This window comes from Eufriesea mexicana, unplaced genomic scaffold (genome assembly GCF_001483705.2).
Source record: "Eufriesea mexicana isolate 0111107269 unplaced genomic scaffold, ASM148370v2 scaffold22, whole genome shotgun sequence".
NCBI lineage: Eukaryota > Metazoa > Arthropoda > Insecta > Hymenoptera > Apidae > Eufriesea > Eufriesea mexicana.
The window spans coordinates 552,631-574,379 of record NW_016908212.1 but is presented as its reverse complement, the minus strand read 5'-3'; the positions used below and the strand labels follow the sequence as shown (position 1 = coordinate 574,379).

The window sequence follows — 21,749 nt, the reverse complement described above, 5'->3', positions numbered from 1 at the left end:
ATTCGAAAGCGCGAAATTTATGCGACTGTACCTCCGTATGCATATATACACGACGGATTTGTTGTGCAGGGATGACGAATTTGCACAACGAGCACCGCGAATGTTTCTTGCCGCTGTCGCGCCAAGGCAGATCAACGATGGATGAATTTCATTCGAGGCGAAAAAAATTAATAGTCCGGAGAAAATAATCTCGAAAATACCACGCGTAAGATCCTTCCGGGTTCGAAGGTGCTAGGAAAATCCAACATCCGCGTTGGAAATCATTTCAGCGGATTAAAGCGCGACAGAGTCGATATACTTCTCTCTCTTTCTCTCCCGATCTCTCTCGCTTATTTGCACCGTGTCCCACCGCATATTTCATTTCATAGATTACACGTCTATAGAAGGCGACGAGGAGTAATCTCGCATAATGAAATTAAACGACAGCGGCACGATTCGAAGCAAGAGAAATACCGGTTCCCGCGATAACCGGAAAAATGAAAATTCTCGTTGCGAAGCGGATGAACTGCGAGAATGCGATAGCATCTAGCTGTGCATGCTTTATTTCCGAACAAGCCACGAAACGGCAGCTCATTCGCGAATTTTTCCGATTTAATGCCGGTGCATTTCAGGAGAAAAATATTATTTCGCCACTTTTGTTTAGGAATAGAGTCGCGATACTTTTAACTGGTTTTCGCAGAAATTCGAAAAGCGGGAGAGACGTGAAATTTGGACACAGGTCAGAGCTACTGTGATCGACGAACAATGATTTCGTTGCAGCAGCCATTGTGCGCGAATCTTGCTTTTGCATACCTTTGTTGCCCCGGTTTAACTGTCAGTAGCTTTAATCCCGTGAAAATAAAAGAAAGGAATAAACGAAGTATTAGACACGCGATACTTGAGCGTAGATCGTTCAAGGAGAATTGTAATTCGAGAGATTTATATCGAGGAATAAATCGTTGAAGTTAGCGAGACACAAAACGTTGGGGAACGGTACGAAATAGGACGCCTTCTGAATTAATTTCGAGCACGATTCCACCACCTGGCGAGTCGAAAATATCGCCACCTAGAATTAGCGAAAAATCGGGAAACGATCTAATTTCCATTCGTTGCAAATTGCAGCGTCGCTTAAGAAAGCCGTAGAATTAAGATCCCGTGGAGAGATTTGTAGAAAGCTTCGTAATGAACGCTCAGTCGACGAGCCAGCGTCGCAGCTCCTTCCATCCGGTTCGAATTTCGGATTTTAATCCGAGCAACCCAGAATCGGCACGGCGAACGAGGTTCTTCGTTAATGCATCTCGTATACATTACAACTACGATCACCTCTGGACCTCTTCCGTGTGTTTTGCTGCTCCTTTTCCACGAATCCGCGCCAAGAAACAGCTGAACAGAGTTCAATTTTTGAACATTTTTGGGAAACTAGGCACACAGCGCATGCTAGTCGACAGGGTGTAAATGGGGTGTAAATAAATCGCTCACGCGCATTCTTTTACCCTTTTTCGTAGGATTCTTTGCATGCAAACTTCAACAATGCTTCGGTAACAATGTATTTGTTTCTTCCTTTTCTTTCTTCGCGTACTTTACATTTTAATACAGTGTTGGTAGGTGGTATACTATGATGTGGGTGGACAATTAACCGTGTTTGAAAATGAGAACGATCGGTATCTGCAGTTTTTAAAAAATACTTTTATCACCTTTCATTCGATAATAGAGGTATGTGTGACAGAGTTTAGTCAACCCTTTGACTTAACTTCTTCGAAACTGTGAACTTGAGAAATAAATCGTATCACTCGCGATATTTTTCAAAAAAATTGACATTCCATCGCGTTATTTATCGCATTAAACTCATTTGTTCGCATTTTTCTCTAAATATTTCTTTCAACCGTCTTATCAATATCGCGCACATCGATGCAGCTTGAAATCTGATTTGTTACCGATTATATACTTATCTGTAAATTTATCTGAAAGATAAATTACTCCATATAAATTATTATTGGAAAACAATGCATTCTCCGGAATATATCAATAAAATAATATTACAGATTGCAATGAATTTAGATAAGAGAAGAAAATTATTATTATAAAGGGTTCAGAGTCGAATTAAAACCGCGAAAATAGATGCACCGGATTTTTAATCGTAATCCTCTAATTCCCATGCTTGTGGTTTTTCATCCGCCTGGTTTTTCCTCTCGAAGCTCCTAAACATGTTAACGCAAGTGGCCTCTCGACGCGACAGAAGCTATGATAAGACATGCCGGGGTCGGACAGACGAAAAAGGAGCATCCTGCAGCCCTTTTTTGCCCGCTGCATCACGTGAACTCTTGAACACCGGCTCGTCCCAGCTGGCACGGTTCTACCCCCGGGAATGCTTATTTTTATTCAGCATAAAATTAGACAAATTCTCGACGGGCAAAAAGCTGCATCCTCCCCCCCCCCATTTCCTCATTTGTGCGGATTGTTCAGAATTTCCGCTGGACCATGCCGTAATCGCGGAATAAAAGTTGGCTACCGGTGCTCGATGGGAACGATTTGGACGAAAAACAAGACGGGGGTTGCAGAAATGGGAAATTCTCGTGATACTTCTGATGGATTGAAGCTTGAATGTTTATTTACTTCGACGGACCGTGGGCCATTTTTCTGCAAGAAGAATGCAGTCGTAACGGGTACAGATACATAGAAATTGTAATAGAAGGAGAAAATCGGAAGAAATGCATCGGGTTAGTGGGACAGTGAGTTTCGCTATAATAAAATAAGTGGCAAGAATGAATTAATATAGGTATGTTACTAATTTTGGAGAATAGTCATTGACAGGGGTTACGAAAGTTACATTCCGTATAGAAAATTCAACTCTACTGGCAATCACATTTGCATTTCTATGCAAGTTTGTGATCAGATCACATCAATTCAGATCATATCACGTTAGAATTGGGGTCACGAATTCTACGAGATGGGCAACTGAAATTATCAAGATTGATGACACTCGATTTATCTGATATATCTAATAATACAATAATATATAATAATAATCGAGATAATATAATAACTATCGAAGAACGATTAACGATCGCGACAATAAATATATTATTACAGTATATTTTTCCTATACCTGTATCTAAAGTAGTATTGTCAGGTTCGTAGAAGTCGTATCTAAATCATTTCGAAAATTTTATAAAGCTGAGTAACGATGTCTAACACGAGATAGACATTTATATATCGCGATTATATTTAGCGAAGCGTGTTAATGATTATTACCAGAGGAATTTACAATTACTAACTTCCATCAACAATCGCAACATTCGTTCTGGAATATCTAACATCGATGAGACGACGAGTTTCGCGTACGAGCTTTCCGATAAACGATCGTGACTCGCGTTTCTCCGCCTCGGTAATCATTACTACCCGGCTTGGAAAATTTCACCCGACATTAAATATTCAACGTATCGGAAATTGATATTACCGAATTATACCCAGATTCGATTCAAGAGTTCCGAAACATTTTTAATCGACGAAACATGCATTACCCATTAGAACCTTTCAACCGCAAAATGCCTCTAATTTTTTCGGAGCCACTAATTAAAAGAAAAATTAATTTCACAATTCTGCTATCTCCCTTAGAATGTTTAATTCCGTTAAAATTAACGAGATATTAAATTTAGACGCGAGCGAAATTATAACGAATATTATACACAAACACACAGACGTGACATCAAATAAAAAACACTATCGAATTTCAGATCAATTAAAATTAATAGAATTATTAATTATGCCGCGAGCAACTGGAAATTTACTTCATATACGAGTGAAAAATGATAGCGAACGTTTGACGAAGAGAAGGAAAATGGTAGCAAGTTGCACGTAACGAGATGGCTAGATCAGTTGGCGAAACCACGTTATTCTACTCGATTATTACCGCAGGACCCTCTGCACGCGTTCCCAAACGGCCACAAATCAATCTATATCTGCCGTCACGGATCACCAACGCGAGACGGAGCTCGGTTCACGAAGTACATTAGAAGTTGGGCGAACTGTCGAGTCATCCTACAGCCGAAATCTTAGCAGACAAAGGGGTGTATTCGACGCGACCCTCGGAGTATCGTGCCAAAATTCGTCCGCGAGGGGGTCGCGTCCTCCAGCTGCCATCGCAGCAGCAGCAACAGTTGTCGCGCTGTAACGGGAAACTTCGGGACCGGATTTCGGCGTCGATTACAAGGCTGCCGTCTAGGGGAACGGAGACAATTTTCGGCCCAAGTTCGAAGGAAGTATAGTCGGCCAGCGTTGCGCTGTCGCCCGATAGGCGAACGACGTGCCGGAACTGATTACGCCAGCGACGCGTATTTCGCAAGCGGCAGATTTTCTTCGACGTCGTGACTCGCGGCTCCGCGCGGTGTTCGCTCAACCGATAATGTTGCTTATGGGAACCTATATCTTCGGGTGAACCCGCTACTGGAGCAAATTGACACGTGCGAGCCTGTGACGTGGAAGAAATTAATATCGGCTGGCACTCTGAACGCTACCTGGCACATAACGTTAGACGGAAATGAGATAACGGAGAATTGCTTGGGAAATGAAAATTGACGATTGACCGAGGTTGCGGGGAATAGGAATGTACGTAATCGATTATACGTGTGTACTCTGTTCGACGAGGATTGACAGGAAATACAAGCAGCTGCGCGTGAGCGACGCGCAATCAGATCAGAACCGAAACATTAGACCTGGGTCCGGGCTGACCCCGGCGCGAGATCGAATATTTCGAGGAAAATTTTGTACGCAAGAGCTCTGTTCGGGACGTTTAAAAGTCGATCCTGAATATTCGCGTTCAGAGGCCATTTATCTGTCGCTGCAGCATCGATCACGTGACCGTTTTGTTTATATTTCCAATTCTCGTTGAACGGAGTATAATAGCGCAGGTTTAAGTTTGAGTTCCTATGGTACGTGCAAACGCGGCCAAGAATAACACGTAGGAAGAGATCGGCGAAAGTTAACCAGGGGCTGACCTGTAATGTTTACATGGGCCGTATCTGCAAACCACGGCTCTCACACGTGATATTTTTGTTTGGTCTAATCCCCTTACCTCTAGTCTCACGCGATATTTTATAAGCGATGGGGTTAAGAATCCTAAGCGGAAAAACTTGTGATCGAAGGGGTGAGAGCAGGTTTAAGAAAAAAATTAGAGAAAGTGAGAAATGGTCCCCTTGAAAACACAGAATTGTGTCAGAGGGAGTCCTTGGAAGAGTTCGACCAATGGCTTCCTTCGTATAAAAATAATTATTGCAAATATATTTCCAGGTTTAATTGCATGGATGTAGCTCGTCGATTGGCTATGTACGATTATCATTGATTATTATCATTATTAATAACGAGACGACAGAACAATACGGGATAAACGAAGGCACTCCGTGCCCTCAAAATCTACCGACTCCTGACACTTGTCTATGAGACTCCGCCCTGGAACGGATTAAACAAGGCACTTAGTTAGCTTTGAAGGACCAAGGAATGGAATAGGGTAGGTGAATAATTGATGGAAATTATTAGGTGTGTTAATCGCGACGGCACAAAGCGTGACGGTAATTGGCTTTCGTGGAATTTATAGCGTCGAGCGTCGAAGAGAGCCTTCGCCATAGAATCTACCTTATGAAGTGTGTATACACGACAATTACACATAATAGTTGCTTCGAGGAAGCTACTTATTACACCCCGAAGGTGAGAATAATTTTCGCGATCACCTCTCGTCGCGAAATTTCGCAACTTCCCCGGGCAACTTTTACGATCGGACACGCTGCGAGAAATGAACGAATGAACGAACAAAAGCGAGGAAGGTGACGAAGAATGAAATAAAAAGCGGTCACGAATGACGATACAATCTGTCCCATCGAATGCGTCGGAGCACGTAACGACGAAATTACGAGACGCTGGACATCGTTGGGCGATGTGATACCAATCGAGGAACAACGAAACTCGACTCGGACACGATTTACCAGGTGAAATCGGTTGGCACAAGGGAATTAATCAAAGTTTTGCTTACACAAAGGGCTAATCCGTTTACAATGCATAGAAGTTGGAAGCGCGGCTATACGTTCGGAGTTCGATCGGATGAAAGAGAGGAAACAAAGAAAGCGATAGGCTAGAACAACGAAGCACGATCATCCTCTTTCATTTTTACCCAAAAATCGCTCGGTCTTTAACGAGTCACGAATATTTCTCTCCAACTCTCTGCGAGTCCAATTTCATCGTTAGCAAGTAGTACAAATCAACGAATTTTCATCCACCAATTTCGTTCTCCGTTTATTCGCGTTTCCAATAGATTTCCGGATTCCGTCGAATGGAAATTACGCTTTCCTCGCAATGAAGAATCGGCGAGTAGGTGCAATTATTATTCCACCTGCGAACGACGGGACGTAGAACGTGGAGGAAGCCCAGGGTCACCAAAATGGCTGATTCAACGGTCTCTCGGGGGTAACGGAGTAGAGGTGGAAAGAAGGAAGTGTATCTCTTCGTACGAGTCGAGAAAACGCTTTTCCCGACGACGAAAGAACGTGAGATGTACATACCGGTTACCGGGGGGCGGAAAGCTATAAACTCAATAAAGCGCAGAGCGCTGACTCAATCTTCGCCCAGGAAACTTGCCTTTCCTATTCTCAAAAGGAATACTCTCGGATGTATTAGCTCAATCGTATTCCGTCACCGGGGGATTTCAATTACGCAGTACACACGCGTAGATTATGGAATCCTCGGCAAAAGTGAAGAAAAATAAGAACGAAGGGACTCACAGTGGAGGACTTTGTCGAAAAGCTGGCCAAAAGTCGAGTTTTCAAGTGCAAAACTGTGTTTATGCACATCTCAATCCATCAAACGCCGCGCGAAATTTTGAAATATGATAAACAATTTTGTTTTCTTTATCTGTATTTCTTTAGTTCTGACTTCGAATTCGAAACCAACGATGATACCAATTTTTGTACAAATCAGACGTTTTCGTATCTTGACCAGCTTTTCGGCGAAATTCCCTACTGTGTAAATAGACTTGGCGCGAATTTAACTTAGAACTCATTGAAAATGAAATCTACGAGTCTTTGGATCATCTTTTGGTAGATCGACTTTAACAAATTGTCACAAAGTATCTAAAACTATTCCTAAATCTTCGAAATTTAAACTCAATGTTCCGATAATTAACAATTTGCACTCGAGAGGCGTCCTTCAGTCGCCACTTGATAAAATTTCGAAGATCGATATTAATTAATATGTCCAATTTAAGATAATGTAATGATGTGCGAAATATCGAAATCGAATATTAATTATTATACGGTTTCTTATTTACTGCTTCAAAAATATCATCAACTTTATAGCAGAAAATCTTTGAACTCTTACTCTTCTTTAACCAAAAAGTCATCGAGTGCAAAGGGTTAAAGTACTTAGTGTGCCTGGTCTCTATTGGAAATAAAACTTCTAACCATTATGACTCATGGACCCCATTTTCATTTTAGACTGGTCAGTTTATTTTCTATACTACCTCTGCACCTTGATAATTGAACAAACTATAGTCAACCTTTAAATTTTTATGCTTCTTTTAAGAATGAAATTCTAAATATTTTTCCTGTCAAAGTATCGATCAGAAATATATGAAATAACGATAACCTGGCCGGATATTGAAGCTCTTTCTACCAGGAAGGTAAAGTAAGGATATGAGAGAGAGTACCTAGTACAGGCTTATTAATACGAGAGTAAAAAGTTTACGCGGAATTCGTAAGCTTTATTCGAGTTTAATAGATATTGGATATTCTGATCTATCTAATTCGCTAGTCGAGTGTAAAATGTGACGAGCAATTTCGTTCAGGAAATTTACACGGCGCGGAAAGTTTCCTAGGAGAAGTTTTTAATGACATGTTACGAACTTTCGAGACGTACTTTTAAGTCCTGACGCATGCGAACCGATTTCGCGTTTACCTTTGCATGCGAATCGTGGAAAGTGGATGCAACGACGGAACCGTACATAGAAAGAAACTCTGCAACTCGTTAGTCGGCAAGAATAGTCGTACAACGCATTAATTAATCAGTTTATGAATACTTTCATTGAATTCATTGAACGAATTCAATTTAATTATACGTAATAATAACTGAAGATCCGATGTAATTATAAAATTTTAATTTATTTCCGATAAAAGTACTGTGCTTTTAAAACCGTAAAAGATGAAACGGTTTCACCAGTAACGAAGAATATTCTCCTTTCACGTGTAAAATTCAGAATACCAAAAAATGGTGGTCGCCCGAACGATGTCGAAAATGTAAATAAAATATGACAGTCCCATTATCCGAATAATTTAATATTCAAACCGAAATATTTGGACGTTCTGCTACCACAAAAGCATTTCACAGGGATCTTTGTAGAAATACATGAAATACATCCATAGTAAAAATAATTCTTGTCCACCTTTTCTAAATATTTAAGTAATAACATTTAGATAGTAATAAGAATTGATAAAATTGAGAAGGCTGGATTTTCGAATTATCTTGAACAATTCATAGGTATTCATACATGCATATGTTCTCCTGTGTTCGACCATTGAAATCCTAATTAACAGAGTGCAGTACATTATGCTGCGAGGTAAACAAAGATATGAAACTAATAAAAGATATCCAGGATGACGAGAGTGCAAGGAAATTAAAAGAAATATCCGGAATCTCGAAATATTAAAACAAACCATGTCAATATTGTTCATTCCTACTTCACCGAGTTCCATGGAAAAAGAAATGCGATCATTTTGTTAGCCAAAAAATTCCAATATTCTGTTACGTTTGTCTCCACAGCATCAAAGGAAGTAGAAAATCAAAACATAGCAGAAATTCCGAACGGGAAAAAATTCGCGACATGAAACGTTTCGTTCCAGGCAATTTGTTGCTCTCGAACCTCCAAAGGTTATGATACTTTAACACATCCACGGGTACCGGAACTTCCGTTCCCTTCCTTTTTGTTTCCACCGAACACGCGGTCGCGACCACACCACCGTAACAGCACGGTGTAACGATAATACGTCTCGGTGAAGTTGGAGGTATAAATCGTTAATACGTAACCTACGTACCTTCGACGAAGAGGAAATATCCTTCGGGATTTTTCGCCAGTATTCGGAGCGCCTTGATCGTCATTTCGGCCAGCGATGGGTCGCCGCTTCCGTTCGTGTTCCGGTCCACGTCGAAGTCCATGTGGGAATAGGAGAACAGCCCTGAAATCACCCAACAGCATGAAATAGCGTTTGTGGAACACCGAATAGCTGACGAAGATTCGTTTCTATCGATCATCGTGTTTGCCAGATGGAAAGATATATCGAGGGCGAAGTTATCGACGTCATATCATGTTCCGATAACATAAATCTAGCTGAGAGCAAAGACTTTGTATCGCCTTTGTGTAATTACATCGCCCGATGCCATATGTGCGGAATTACTAATACTTGAACGAGAAATCTATGCACTTTGATGCAACGCTTGATGAGTTTATCGATCGTGCCGATGCATCTTATCAAGAGTTTTAAGATATCTTAATGACGTTCCAGTTGTTATCGTTATTATTGTTGAGGTTACGAGAAAAGATGTAAGTTATGGGAGCGTTTGAAGGATAAGACGAATTTTCGCGCGATCAACTGCCAGTCAATAGCGTTCCTTATTAGACAGCCGTCAAGGGAATCGACAATTCTGATCGATACACCAAGTGTAATCTCGAATTCAAACGTTACGCCAATCATAATTAGGGCAGACTAACTAAGAGCTAATTGCATTTAAGGATTAATGCAATCGTGCACGATCGATAATTATCTAAGGGCGCAATACGTAATCCGTGTTATTCTATCTCCGTTAAGACCGAGACGACCGGACTCAATTTTATCCAGTGTTTATCGTACAATTTTTATCGACCATGTTGCAAAGTAATATTCGAAAGAAATATTATAAATAAAAGAAATCATACTCCGCATCGCTATTTCGTTATCGTTAATTATCTAGGAAATATAAAAATTTTTAATTTACAATAAAACAATAAATGTCTAGCTTATTATGTACTTAATCAATTGATTAAGTGTATAATTTAAAAACTTTACAGAACCTGTTTTTACGCCACTGTTTGTAAATATCCGGACACTTTGATCGACTCGTAATAACAGTACCTGAATTATTAATAAGAACAAATTCCTGACAAAATATTCCGACACAGATAAATTGCACACGATAAAAATCTAATAAAAATAAGTATCTATTTACTATTATGAGTAAATCTCATAATAAATGAGTATAAAGAAAAGAACCATGTAAAATTAAATTCCGCGAAACGAAGAGTCTTCCTTGAGTATTTATATTTGCTATTTCTCTTCCAATTCCAATTACCTTCGTTTATAATTCGTATACGACACAAACGTTGGAAACAATATTCCGAATTAATCAAATACTCGAACTTTCGTGTGTTACAATGGAGTTCCAACTATTTTTCAATTAAATCACTTTCTGTGAAAGACCATCAAATATCCGAACACTTTAAATCCGTAGCGTGAAACTCAGTCGCGTGTATTTTCCCGAGAATGTCAACAGATCTGAAATTCGTCTCTAATAAATTCTCCCTTTCCCCAATACACAGTAACATAGAATGATAGAAACGTGTTTCCGTTCGTTACCCAGCAGATGGTTCACTTTCCGTGGATCGACGTTCTCCAACTGCTCCTTGTTAGCGACGTATTTCGCGGCCACGTTCCGCAGCCGAAGGTTCCTGGACCATTCGTCGATCAGATTTCTTCCGTCCAATCGTCTGCCCTCCTTATCCGGCTCCTCGGGGTCCTGGATCACTTTGGGCACGAAATGGCGCCGGCCTCCGCCAAGGATCACCTGCGATCAATCGTGATTTCATTGGCGCTTATTTTATCGGTGGACGGATGATACCGGATTTCGAGGTAATAAAGCCGAACATTTGTCGAGCGTACTAACTCACGGATAAGTCGGTCCCACGGAATTAACCTCCGCCACTGCGAAGAACAAGCGCACAGGGGTGGAGATTGGACGATTCGATACGATCGATCTTGTGCGTGGATGGCGAGGGGTTTCGCGAGGACTCTGGCTTGCAAGTGATCCATTCGTTTTCTAACTCGTGAACGACTGAATTTCAACAACTGATCGTCGAGTAATTAATTTGGCTAGAGTCTAATAAAATTTCCTGTTCACGAGAACATCGAAACTACACTTTTTTAGTTTAGTATTATGAAATATATATGTGCTATTGCCAGTAGTGAAGGATGCTAACAAAGGAAATAGTATTAAGAACGATAGCGGGGCGAGTGTTACTTAGTTCTAAGTGAATGCATGGGAATGTTCGGGCCGCTTTTGGAAAAACGAAGTGTAATAAACAGTGACATCGGGTTCGATTCCGGAGTTCAGGGCGCCATCTTGGATGCGGGCGGAAGAATAAACGACAGCGCGAAGATCGTTTTGACGGGATATCTATAACTGTATCGAGTGATCCAGAAAGAAAGCCTGTGTATGAAAAGAGAAAATACTAGACTTTAATACTAGATTTACGGAACCCGTCAATTTGACGGAAGGTTTGCTGCAATTATACGATGGTAACAGATTTAGTTAACTTATATTAAGACTGTTAATCTAAGAATGCGTCTAAGTCTTTGGGCTACGTGACCCGCTGAGAGCAAGGCTGTAAAGAGTGCGAGAGAAAGCGTGATTGGGAAAAAGAGCATGAAAGAGGATAGAGTGTATGGTTTTAAATAGGGATGCATGGGCGTGAAGCGAACAATTATATTGTGTACAGTTCTGAGGTAGAGTTATGTTGGGACAGTTTTTGAGGAGTCTGTAGAACGGAGTAGCATAGAAAGAAGTATAAGTTGTTAGTCGTTTAGTTGTATTTGTGTTGTGGAATCAAGCTGTAATTGTAAGTTGTAGTTGTAGTTGTAACAGTTGATCTATCTATATTCGTAGACTTTATCGTCAACGCATATTATTATTAATTAATAAATAGAGTACTATTATTTACCACCACCCAAGTCTCTACAATATGTTATTTAAATAAACCTATTTTATTATTCAAAGGGAGTTGTGGTTTATTAGACGCGCAGATTTCGGTCTGTATAGGATTAATCTAGCTAGAAATCCTACATATATATATATCTGGTTTCATTTCGTTTCGTTCAATTCGTTCATTGCGAAAATTTGTCGCGTCCCGTGGTGAATGTTACATTAAACTGGTAATTAATCAACGTAGTTTGAAAAGTTTTAGTCTATGTTGAAGCAATTATAGCTCACCCTCGGTTTATGCCCGAATTATAATTTTGCATATAACTTCCCACCCCTTTTGGCGAAACGTTAACCAGCGACTTTGACTTGGCTGTGACATGATCGTTGACAATCATTCGAATTTCATCCGATAAATCGGCTCGAATCTTATGTAGATTCGGCGAGTTCATCGCTGGCTAAAATTTCGTCCCACGATTTTCATTTTCGAAGTCCTCTATTTTCGAACCCTCCATTCTACTGGTCCGCGTGTTTGCGTTCCATCAGAGCACATGATCCCGAAAGCAATTTTGTAGAATTTCAAAGTCAACCGAAGAGAAATATCCTTTTCGTCCATCCGTGAGATTTTCCATTTCGGTGATTGCGACACTTGTTTTCTTCTTTTCATTTTTTCCTCCCCCTTTGACCCCCGCGCGAACCGAATAGGTACAGAAGTTACATGTAAAAGGGATTACGAGCAGCTGACCTATATTACGCGCTTTTATAATTTTAACATCGTTAATGAAACACGAGTGCACGAGACATTGATATTTTTTCGCGAAATCTCGCCTTGTTTCGAATTGCATTGTTTATAGTATTGTTTATGAGCAGAGGAACACGCGATACCCAAGATTGCCGCATTACTTCGAATGCAAAAATCTGTTTCCCTTCGTGATGAAATATCGCATAGCAGGTTCGCTGGTAACGAGATATTCTCGTATTTCGATTCGATTTTTATTCTCCCTCGCGTTATTCCAAAATATCTCGCTGCGCTAATTCGACGCGGTTCGCGCTGGTATACTCTTACCTTTCGGGTTTTTCAGAGAAACAAAAAGAGGAGATCTACGAAGCGCTTAACGCGCGTATTAACGAGGTATATTAAATTCAGCTGGAGTTCGGAAAAATTTGAGCAATTTTCAAACGATAATTACCAATGAGATACTGCAGTTTCGAGGAACGGGAGGGTGGATCCATCGAGGTGGTCCGAATTTTCTGCTCTCAAGCAAGCAATTAAAAAACATGTATGCTAATGAGCTCTACGTACGGGGACACGGAACTCGGCAGAGATGCAGATGTGCAACGCACACGATGTTGACGTAATAAAATATTGAATTTTTAGGGCCCATTTCCATGGAAACTCCTCGAAGGATCCATGCGTCCCAACGATACTTTGCAGCCATTCGTTAACCGGTTTCATCCCGTCTCTCATACGTCGCTTTTATACAAAGTCGAATGCTAATTGAATGTCCATGTACGAATCCTTTATGCACGAATGTCGCAAAAAACGCGACGCGATATTTTACCTATTAGAGCGAATTTTATTTTGATATTTTCCTATTGAAAAAATTTCCACTGATTCTATGTTGATATCAATGGTTCTCTGTATGGAAGCGTTACAATCTCGTTAGTATAAAACAGCTTTGCGCAAAAATGAGTTATGCAAATACGTTTATTAATTTAGTAGAACAATTTAGGTGTAATATTGAATTGTTATTAGATTAGGGTTTCATATCGTTCACAGGATTGTTCGCGAAATTCTTCACCGAATCACATTGCAAAATTGTCAAAACCTAGGTCTTCAAATTTGTGAATATTGCACGGGACACTTTCTATACAAATTATATACATACATCTCCCGAAATTTGTATATCTACATCATCATCATTCGTACTACTTAAATATAACAATATAGGCTAACTGAAACCACAGCGAAACGATATTAAAAATTTCCTAATGTTAAAAAATTCCGCTTCCAAAAATCACACGTTTAAATGCTAATGGGAATAATTTTTCCAAGCAATCGATCATCTGCCTTCACGCGTGTCCCGACTTATTCTGACCGGCTTCCTGGTCCACCAGCGAGTTACCCTTCGACTTACGTTCACCAGCAAAGGAAAAACACCTTTGACCTAATAGGAGTCAACGCAGAAACACGAGCAAAAATGGGACCACTCGGCAAACTCGACGCGATCGAGAATTCAGCGAAATAAGTTTCATCCCGTCTCGCGGCGTTCCATCGAACAATCGAGTAGCTCGAATTCGTCGGGAAAGTCATCCCCGTGGACCTTTAATTCCTCTTCTATCTAGCCAGGGAACTCTCTCGAGAACTCCGACTAAGCAGACTTTAACGAGCAGGAAGTTTTGCATGGAAGTTCCGCATAAAAGCGTGGCCTGATCTCCCTTTTTCCCCGGTTCCGCTGCGCGACAGCGTCGTTCAGGTTCCTCCTGGACCGATTGACCTGCCGAAAAATCCCAACTTCTGTCCAGCGAGCCGCGATCTAACTGAAAGACGCGGCAGTATCGCGAGAAGACTCGTATCGACCGTCCCAGCGATCGGAACCGTCCCGTCGATCCGATCGAAGCTTCCTTCACCGAGTCAAGAAGACCTTATCTTCGCTTCGATTTTAACGAAGTTTCGCGGTGAGAGTTGGCGGAACTTCACACTGGACGTGGCTAACTATCGAACGTTTTCAGGGATTCGAAGTGGAGATGATTATTGTGGGTCTGGAGCAAATGGCGGGGGACCGAAGAATTTTTCGAAGTTCGAGGATCTTCGTTCGAAGGGGATCTCTGACATAGAGTTAGTAAAGAGATGGATACGTGACAAATTTTGTGTTATTCGAATATAATTGGGTAAACTACGCGTAATCAACTCGAGTGCCAGGATTACTGGCGAAATCTTATGGAAAATCGTGATCGATCGAGGTGATCTGTGATCATATTGGGCAATAGTGGGATTTTATCTGCTTTGAGATATTACAAATATTTTTCTTGATTTTATATAAAATAATGCGTGGTATATCTTTCGCGGAAATGTAGTATATTTTTATTAAATGTCAAAGTTAGCGACGAAGAAAATGGAATAGTGATAATAATGGAGGAATGTGCTGCGTGTAATATAATCACGCTTTGTTTATCTTAAATAAAATAAACGTAACGAATCTCGAAATTTATTATTTTTTCCTACGCAATTTTGTTTTCTTAATTAATTTTTATTTTGAATGAAAATTTATTTTAAGAAGGCTACAATCGTACAAAAGGTTTCTAATGAGTTCAAAATTGTAATCTCGTAACTAACTACGTCAATTGAGTAGATTGTTGCAGTTCCTAAATCAAATAGTTTCATTGTTCCTCGACTATTCATCGAGTTAAGTTACGTTCTGCTCTTCTAATCGCATTTTCAGCCTCTACATCAAGTTCCTAACAAAGGAGCAACTCGTACGTGATAATCTCGTTCCAGTGTTACTTGTGCATGTGCATCGAAATTCGAAGATCTTCAAAATTTGAGGCAATTCAGTTAGTCTGCAACTGGATTCAGTTCATATGTAACAGCACACATTAGCAGGTTCGAAGTCGATGATACATTTTCGTCGGAAACTAATACGATTACATAATTAATCCCTTACATTCTGTTCGCCTCTACAATTATAATCAATTGTAAATTTAATCATGCAATTTGATCATCATAAAAATAACGCGGATACTCCATAAATGTCCCGAAGATATTCTCATCGAAATTGAAATTTAAAATCGCAACGTAAAATTCGAAATTAAAATATCACCAGTTACAAAAATACGATTTCGAATAGCGAAACGAATAGTCAAACGATTTAAAAACAATTCGCAGAATATTGCAGATAAATGGAAAATCTCTTAACCTAACCTAAAAAAGGTTAAATCTAAATCTAAATCTAAATAATCGACGATCGAACATCGTCAGATCTGAATCTCTTCAAAAAATCTTGACGTAGTCTCAGAAAGATTATCTACAAATTTGTATTACCTACAAATATCTTTTACCACCTATGACCATTCAATTTCTCTCAATTTCTCTCTAACAGTGGTCGCAACGATCTCTCTCCTAATCCCACGAGAAGCCATCCCGAATGGTCTAAAATCGAAAATGGCGACAAATTTTCGAGGTCGAGCGCTATGATTTGTACATTTTGTAGAATTTATACTATCTGTATTATGAAGCGAAGCATTTCACGGTGACCGAACTACTTTAACCAGCACGAAATCAATTTCTGTACACAGGTAGGCCACTCGTGTGATTCGGTAAGTTTTTACCTGGTCGATTTTTATTCTACACCGCAACGGCGTTACTACGAAACGGTGTAGAGCACCGTCGATAAATAGCGGGATCGAAGGCTCGCGTTGTTACTGCCGAAATCTCTTTTTCGTCGGACAATAGCCGCTTTAATCCCGGATTTTTAGCGTTTCTTCCATCCATAGAATATTTCGAAAACGCGAAGCACGATTCGTTTCACTGACGAACGAATTCGCGAGATTGTTTACCTGAGCGTGTTCCTAGCCAAGGTATTCTGCGCCAATATAATGCGAGATTTTAAAAAATTTTTAGCTTTCTGATCCCTGCGCCGCCCTTGTAGCCGATGTAAACGTAACGCGATCGTTCATCCATTAGTTTTCAACGGGATAAAAATCGGGAAACACTCGTTTCCCCTTTTTCTTTATTTTCTCTTTTATTTTGGACGAATATTGATGGCCGACGCGATAATCCTTTTTCGATCGTATATAATATTTACGAAGTATCGAATTGGAAGATTATATTAACACGAGACCGTATGAAGAACTGAAATATTTATTCCGTTGTTTTACTTTTTTGAATATTTGAATTAGACTGGAATGTAGCTTGCAGCTTTGCCGAAGGGAACAGCTGAATTTTATCAAATATATTTAATATATGGAAACGAAGAGACTTTTGTTTATTGCAAGCTTATCCCAGCTTAAAAACTGTTATAATATAGATTTAGGTTATTTAAATAGTTGCTCAGATGAGAGTATCTGATTAAAGTTCCCCCCCATGCATTCAACCTGTCACTATACGATCTTTCGTTGCTGAAGTGTACATTAATAGACTTACAAAGAGAGTGCAAGTCGTTCGGGTCATAGAATTAATTGAAACTTTGCAGGTTTGTAGATTTAGTCATTCGGTTCAAGAAAATGTATCATTATAAGGGCTACTACTCGATAGTTTTTGAGATATTTACGATTAAAGCTGTATTATTCTTAACTAGAAATTTCTTCCGAATAGTTATCGATAGTTATCAAGTGGCATTGTAGCCTAACAGCGATATTACAAAATTGCTACCAGCGTGGGAATTTTCGGAACTCGCCATTAGGCCACAACGGCACTTGATAAATATTCGAAATAAATCTGTAATTGAGGTAATAATAAAGCTCTAATCATAAATATCTCGAAAACTATAGAGTAGTTTGTGGTAATGGTTAACATAGATTTTGAATATATATGTGTTGATATAATAAAGGAGTGATGTGTACAAGAAAGAGACGAGTGGGACAAGTATGCAGGGAATGCCAATATCTAATGGATTCAGGTTATTGCGATAAATGAAAATGCGTGTAATGATTAAGGTGTTGTGTGAATTGTGTATCGTAATGGTGAAATTGAGTCGCAATAGTGAAAATAGGCGTGAGCATATGATCGCGAGAAATTAATTAGATTTATACTTAATATTCGTGTTTGATCACTTTTGTAATTTAATAAAGAATTCTTCTTATTGTTATTGATATTTCATCCACCACTAACATAGTTGCTCTTATAATAATATATTTTCTTGGATTGGATGACTAAATCTATAAACCCGCAAAGTTTCAACTAAATCTATGCCCCGAAGGACTTGCACTCTCCTTGTTAGACGGTAAGTTAGTCTATCGAGTAAGTTAATAAACCTATGATTAACGACCATTTCACAAACCATTTGCTTCTTCGCCCAATATATCCCATTTACTCCACCGGCTCCTATATAATAATAAAATAAATAATAAAATAAAATAACAAAATCCCGGATCTAACCAAGCCCGAAAAGAAACAAATAACGGAACCTCCCGAAAAGCCTCGGATCTCAATCTCAGTCTGCAAAAACCACTTTAATCTCCCTGCAAGCTTAAAGCGATAGCACGTCCTGCTCGTCCCATCGCCCAAACCGAACCTCTCTCGAGAACAAAGGGAGTGCTCGGTTCGAGTACAAGCCCTAGCAACATTCCAGAGACCCGCCGAATTCGAGCTGGTTCGATCCATCGAATCACCCATCGCGAATCCGCGCACGTATCCCGAGACGCGAGGAAAGCCGAAGAAAGAAACGTGTACCCGACACGGATCAAGGTAACCGGGGGAACCTGGGCGATAGGAGTCGAGATACATAATCTCGTACATTGATGTTACGACCGGGCTCATCCTCGAGCAGCTGTCGCGCGATGTCCTTGCACGAGGTCCTCGCACCACTTGGCACCTTGCCGTCGTCCTCCCAGTAACGGCTGGCCGTGTGCGCGTAAAGGGCCGCCGGCGTCGCGTGTGTCACCCTCGTGGTCGTCACCAGGCCCGTCGATTTACCTAGAGCAGAGAAAAGTCGAATTATCCACACTGCGGCGAATGCTGCGAAGCACGGGCCAGCGACGACACCGTCTACCCAGCCATGTCACCTGCTCCCCGTAAATCAACCCTCGCGGATTGGATCAACGCGCCACGGCTCGTTTGCAACGCGCCGCGGTCCACTCTATGGCGTCAACCCTAACCGATTCTTGGCAACAGCGAGCGAGAAACAATTAGCCGGGGTAATTTCGCGCCCCGCGGTGGCAAAGCAGGTTTGGATGGGACTAAGTGGATGGCACTCGTCGACGTGGCCGTGTTTGCGTGAGCTTAACGCAGACTGAACGAGTCTGTTGCGAGGGAAGGCGTTGGGAAAGTTTGCACGACGGGTGCTGATTGGTCCTTCGTTCGGTTACCTTGTTTATTCGTTTCGCGGTAGAAACGTTGCGAGAGGAATGAACGGAAAATACTCGCGATAATTTACTCGCATCCTGTGACAGGGGTATAATGGCGGTTCCATAGCCGCCGTAATGCTATTCAATTTATCCAATATATCATCCGAATAGCTCCAACACACTGTCTACCTTCGCAACGATTTCACCTCGTTAAACTTTTCCTTTGGATTCCATACTCCGATCGGATGTTATAATTGTACAAATAGAAAAATAATTGCTCTGTCAATGTTTAACAAACGACTCGGAGCCGCGATAAATTAATACACGAGTTTCACGATTCAAATGAGCGATCAAGTTGCGCATAAATTATCATCTCCTGGAACTCGATGCAGCTGCAACCTGGCAGTCCGATTTAAACGATTAATCACGAGTTACGGTAACGCACGCACCACGCATCACGCCTAATTTCACCCCTCGACAAGCCTCGCTCGTTCATTATGTATACACGCAAAAAGCTTTCGCCAAACAAAGTTTCCTTTCTAATTAGAATTTCTTTTCGCCGCGGGTAGGGAAAAATGCGAGCAAGAAAACACGCCGATTAGGGGCGGCGGAGAGGAAGGAACCTGGCCGGGAAAAAATCTTCGAGCTCGCAACTTTTTCATCGGTGCTGATCCTAGGAAATGCGGTTGCAAATGAATTCCAACAACGTCGCTGGGATACCATTGCTGCGAGCCGCGAGGGATCGTATTTTAATTAAGCGGATATTCGCAGGATCTTCTTAACGGAGCCGGACCCAAGTCTCTGCCTCTCTTCTTCTCTCTTCTTCTCTCTGCTTCTCTCTGTTTCTGCCCTCTCTTCGGCCCTTTCCAACCCGCAGGTGGGTTAACGGATTAAGTTGGCACGCGGAGATCTATGTTCTCGCGGGATTAGCAATTACGTTAAGTGGGCCGACGTTGGGACGGGCCGGATGTTAATCGTCTCGAGTACGTCGATACACGGCCCTTCATCAGAGCCTCGCTCTTGACCCTTTGATCTTGGCATCTGGGTCTTCAATTATGATTTAGCGTAACGAACGAAGGTGGGATTCCTCGGTTTACATGGCTGAAGATTCACGGGTGGTAAATGGCGGGTGATTATCTTCCAAGAATAAACAGAAATATCTCAACGATACGTGGATAATGAATTGGGTAATTGTGTTGGGAATTTCGTGAAGGAAATAGCCAAATGATTAACGTGCAGGGAAGTAACTGTATTCGGTTATACAGCAATTGTATTTATGAAGGTTTAATATACGTGAAATTTGTATACTTTATGCAATATACAAATGAAATACTAGAGTCTTTTTTAATGCCACTGTGGGTCACAATGTATGGGATATCCGTACTGTTGCTGATTTGAGAGTGAGGAGCTCCGAGGGACAGCAGGCCCTTTCACACCCCCAAAACCGACCCCTCGAAATCCAAAGGTCGGTATTGCCCTGCAACCTATAACAGGCCTGTCGTCATTGTTGCATGGGCGTAGCTGACTTCCAACAATTTATCTAACAAGGAGAGTGCAAGTCCTCCGAATCAATGATTTAGTCGAAACCTTGCGGGTTTGTAGATTTAGTCATTCGGTTCAAGAAAATGTACAATTATGAGGGCAATTATTCGATAGTTTTTGAGATATTTCTTCCGAATAGTTATCGATAGTTATCAAGTAGCATTGTGGCCTAACAACACTTGATACATATTCGAAATAAATCTGTAATTAAGGCAATAACAAAATTCTAATCATAAATATTTCAAGTACTTTCTTCATCTGACTAAATCTACAAATCTACACAGTTTGAACTAAATCTATGACCCAAAGGACATACACTCTCCTGTAAAGATTTATTTTCTCAGTTTCAGTCTTGAAAACCCTCGATAGAGTTAATACGAAATAAGCTATAATTAAAAAGGAGAAAGTAAGAGGAAAGGTTTATTTATTCCACTGTATTGTTTTCATTTTTAATTAGCTCAAACTCGACGTAATTTGCTAGAATTATTATCGACGCGTAATAAGAGGCAATTCGTTATCGGTAATTATTTTAGATTTACGACTTCCAATTAGAGTTCTCGTTCCATAGCCACGTCGAGAAGTTTCGTCGATACCAATTATTCGTGTCATAGTACGTTTCTTAAACAGCACGAAGGAACAATACAACGATTGCTTTAAAATCACGAATCCGATAATTACGTTTCAAAGAACTCGAATGCTGTCTCGGAATTTACGACGAGAAATCGTAATCGATTAGTATATCCCGATTAGTATTAATTATATACTCCAAAATTCTAATTTCTCGATTAAATAATTTATTCCGTAAACTTTATCAAGCTCGATCCTTCGTTTCGTGATAAACGGATAAAATTCCGGACGACCGACCGCAGGATTTTAGGAAGTCGATGCAAATTTTTGCCGATTCTTCGCTAATTCGGTCAAGAATGTTTTGCTCGAAAGAAACCACGAAGTTTGCCAGCAATCGCGGCCTGATTCGTTTTTAAGGTTTCCGAGTTTGCCCTAAACGAAGAAATTTCCTCGTACATTTTTTTCCTTTTCTCTCCCTCCCCCCCTCTCTTCGAGACACATTCTTTGTTGGAAGAAAATAGAAGGAAGGGAGGTTCAAACTCGTGGTAGGATATTAAGTTTGGAGATTGTTTTTGAACGGCGAATGTCGAGCAACTTAATTTGTTCGACCCACGGGATACTCTCGGTTTTCCTTTTTTCTTTGCCTTTTTCCCTCGGTTTCCGTTTTTTCT

At 40.6% G+C, this 21,749-nt stretch overlaps 1 protein-coding gene across 1 annotated transcript in view; it reads right to left on the bottom strand.

Annotated features, from left to right (window-relative positions):
* Positions 1–21,749, bottom strand: part of LOC108553326 (uncharacterized) — a 138,037-nt gene that overhangs the window by 102,772 nt on the left and 13,516 nt on the right. The window contains exons 3-5 of the mRNA XM_017908193.1: positions 18,420–18,598; positions 10,626–10,833; positions 9,051–9,191 (exon numbers count right to left, since the gene is read on the bottom strand). Of these exons, the coding sequence (XP_017763682.1) occupies positions 9,051–9,191; positions 10,626–10,833; positions 18,420–18,598 (528 nt within the window). The remainder of the gene's footprint in view (positions 1–9,050; positions 9,192–10,625; positions 10,834–18,419; positions 18,599–21,749) is intronic.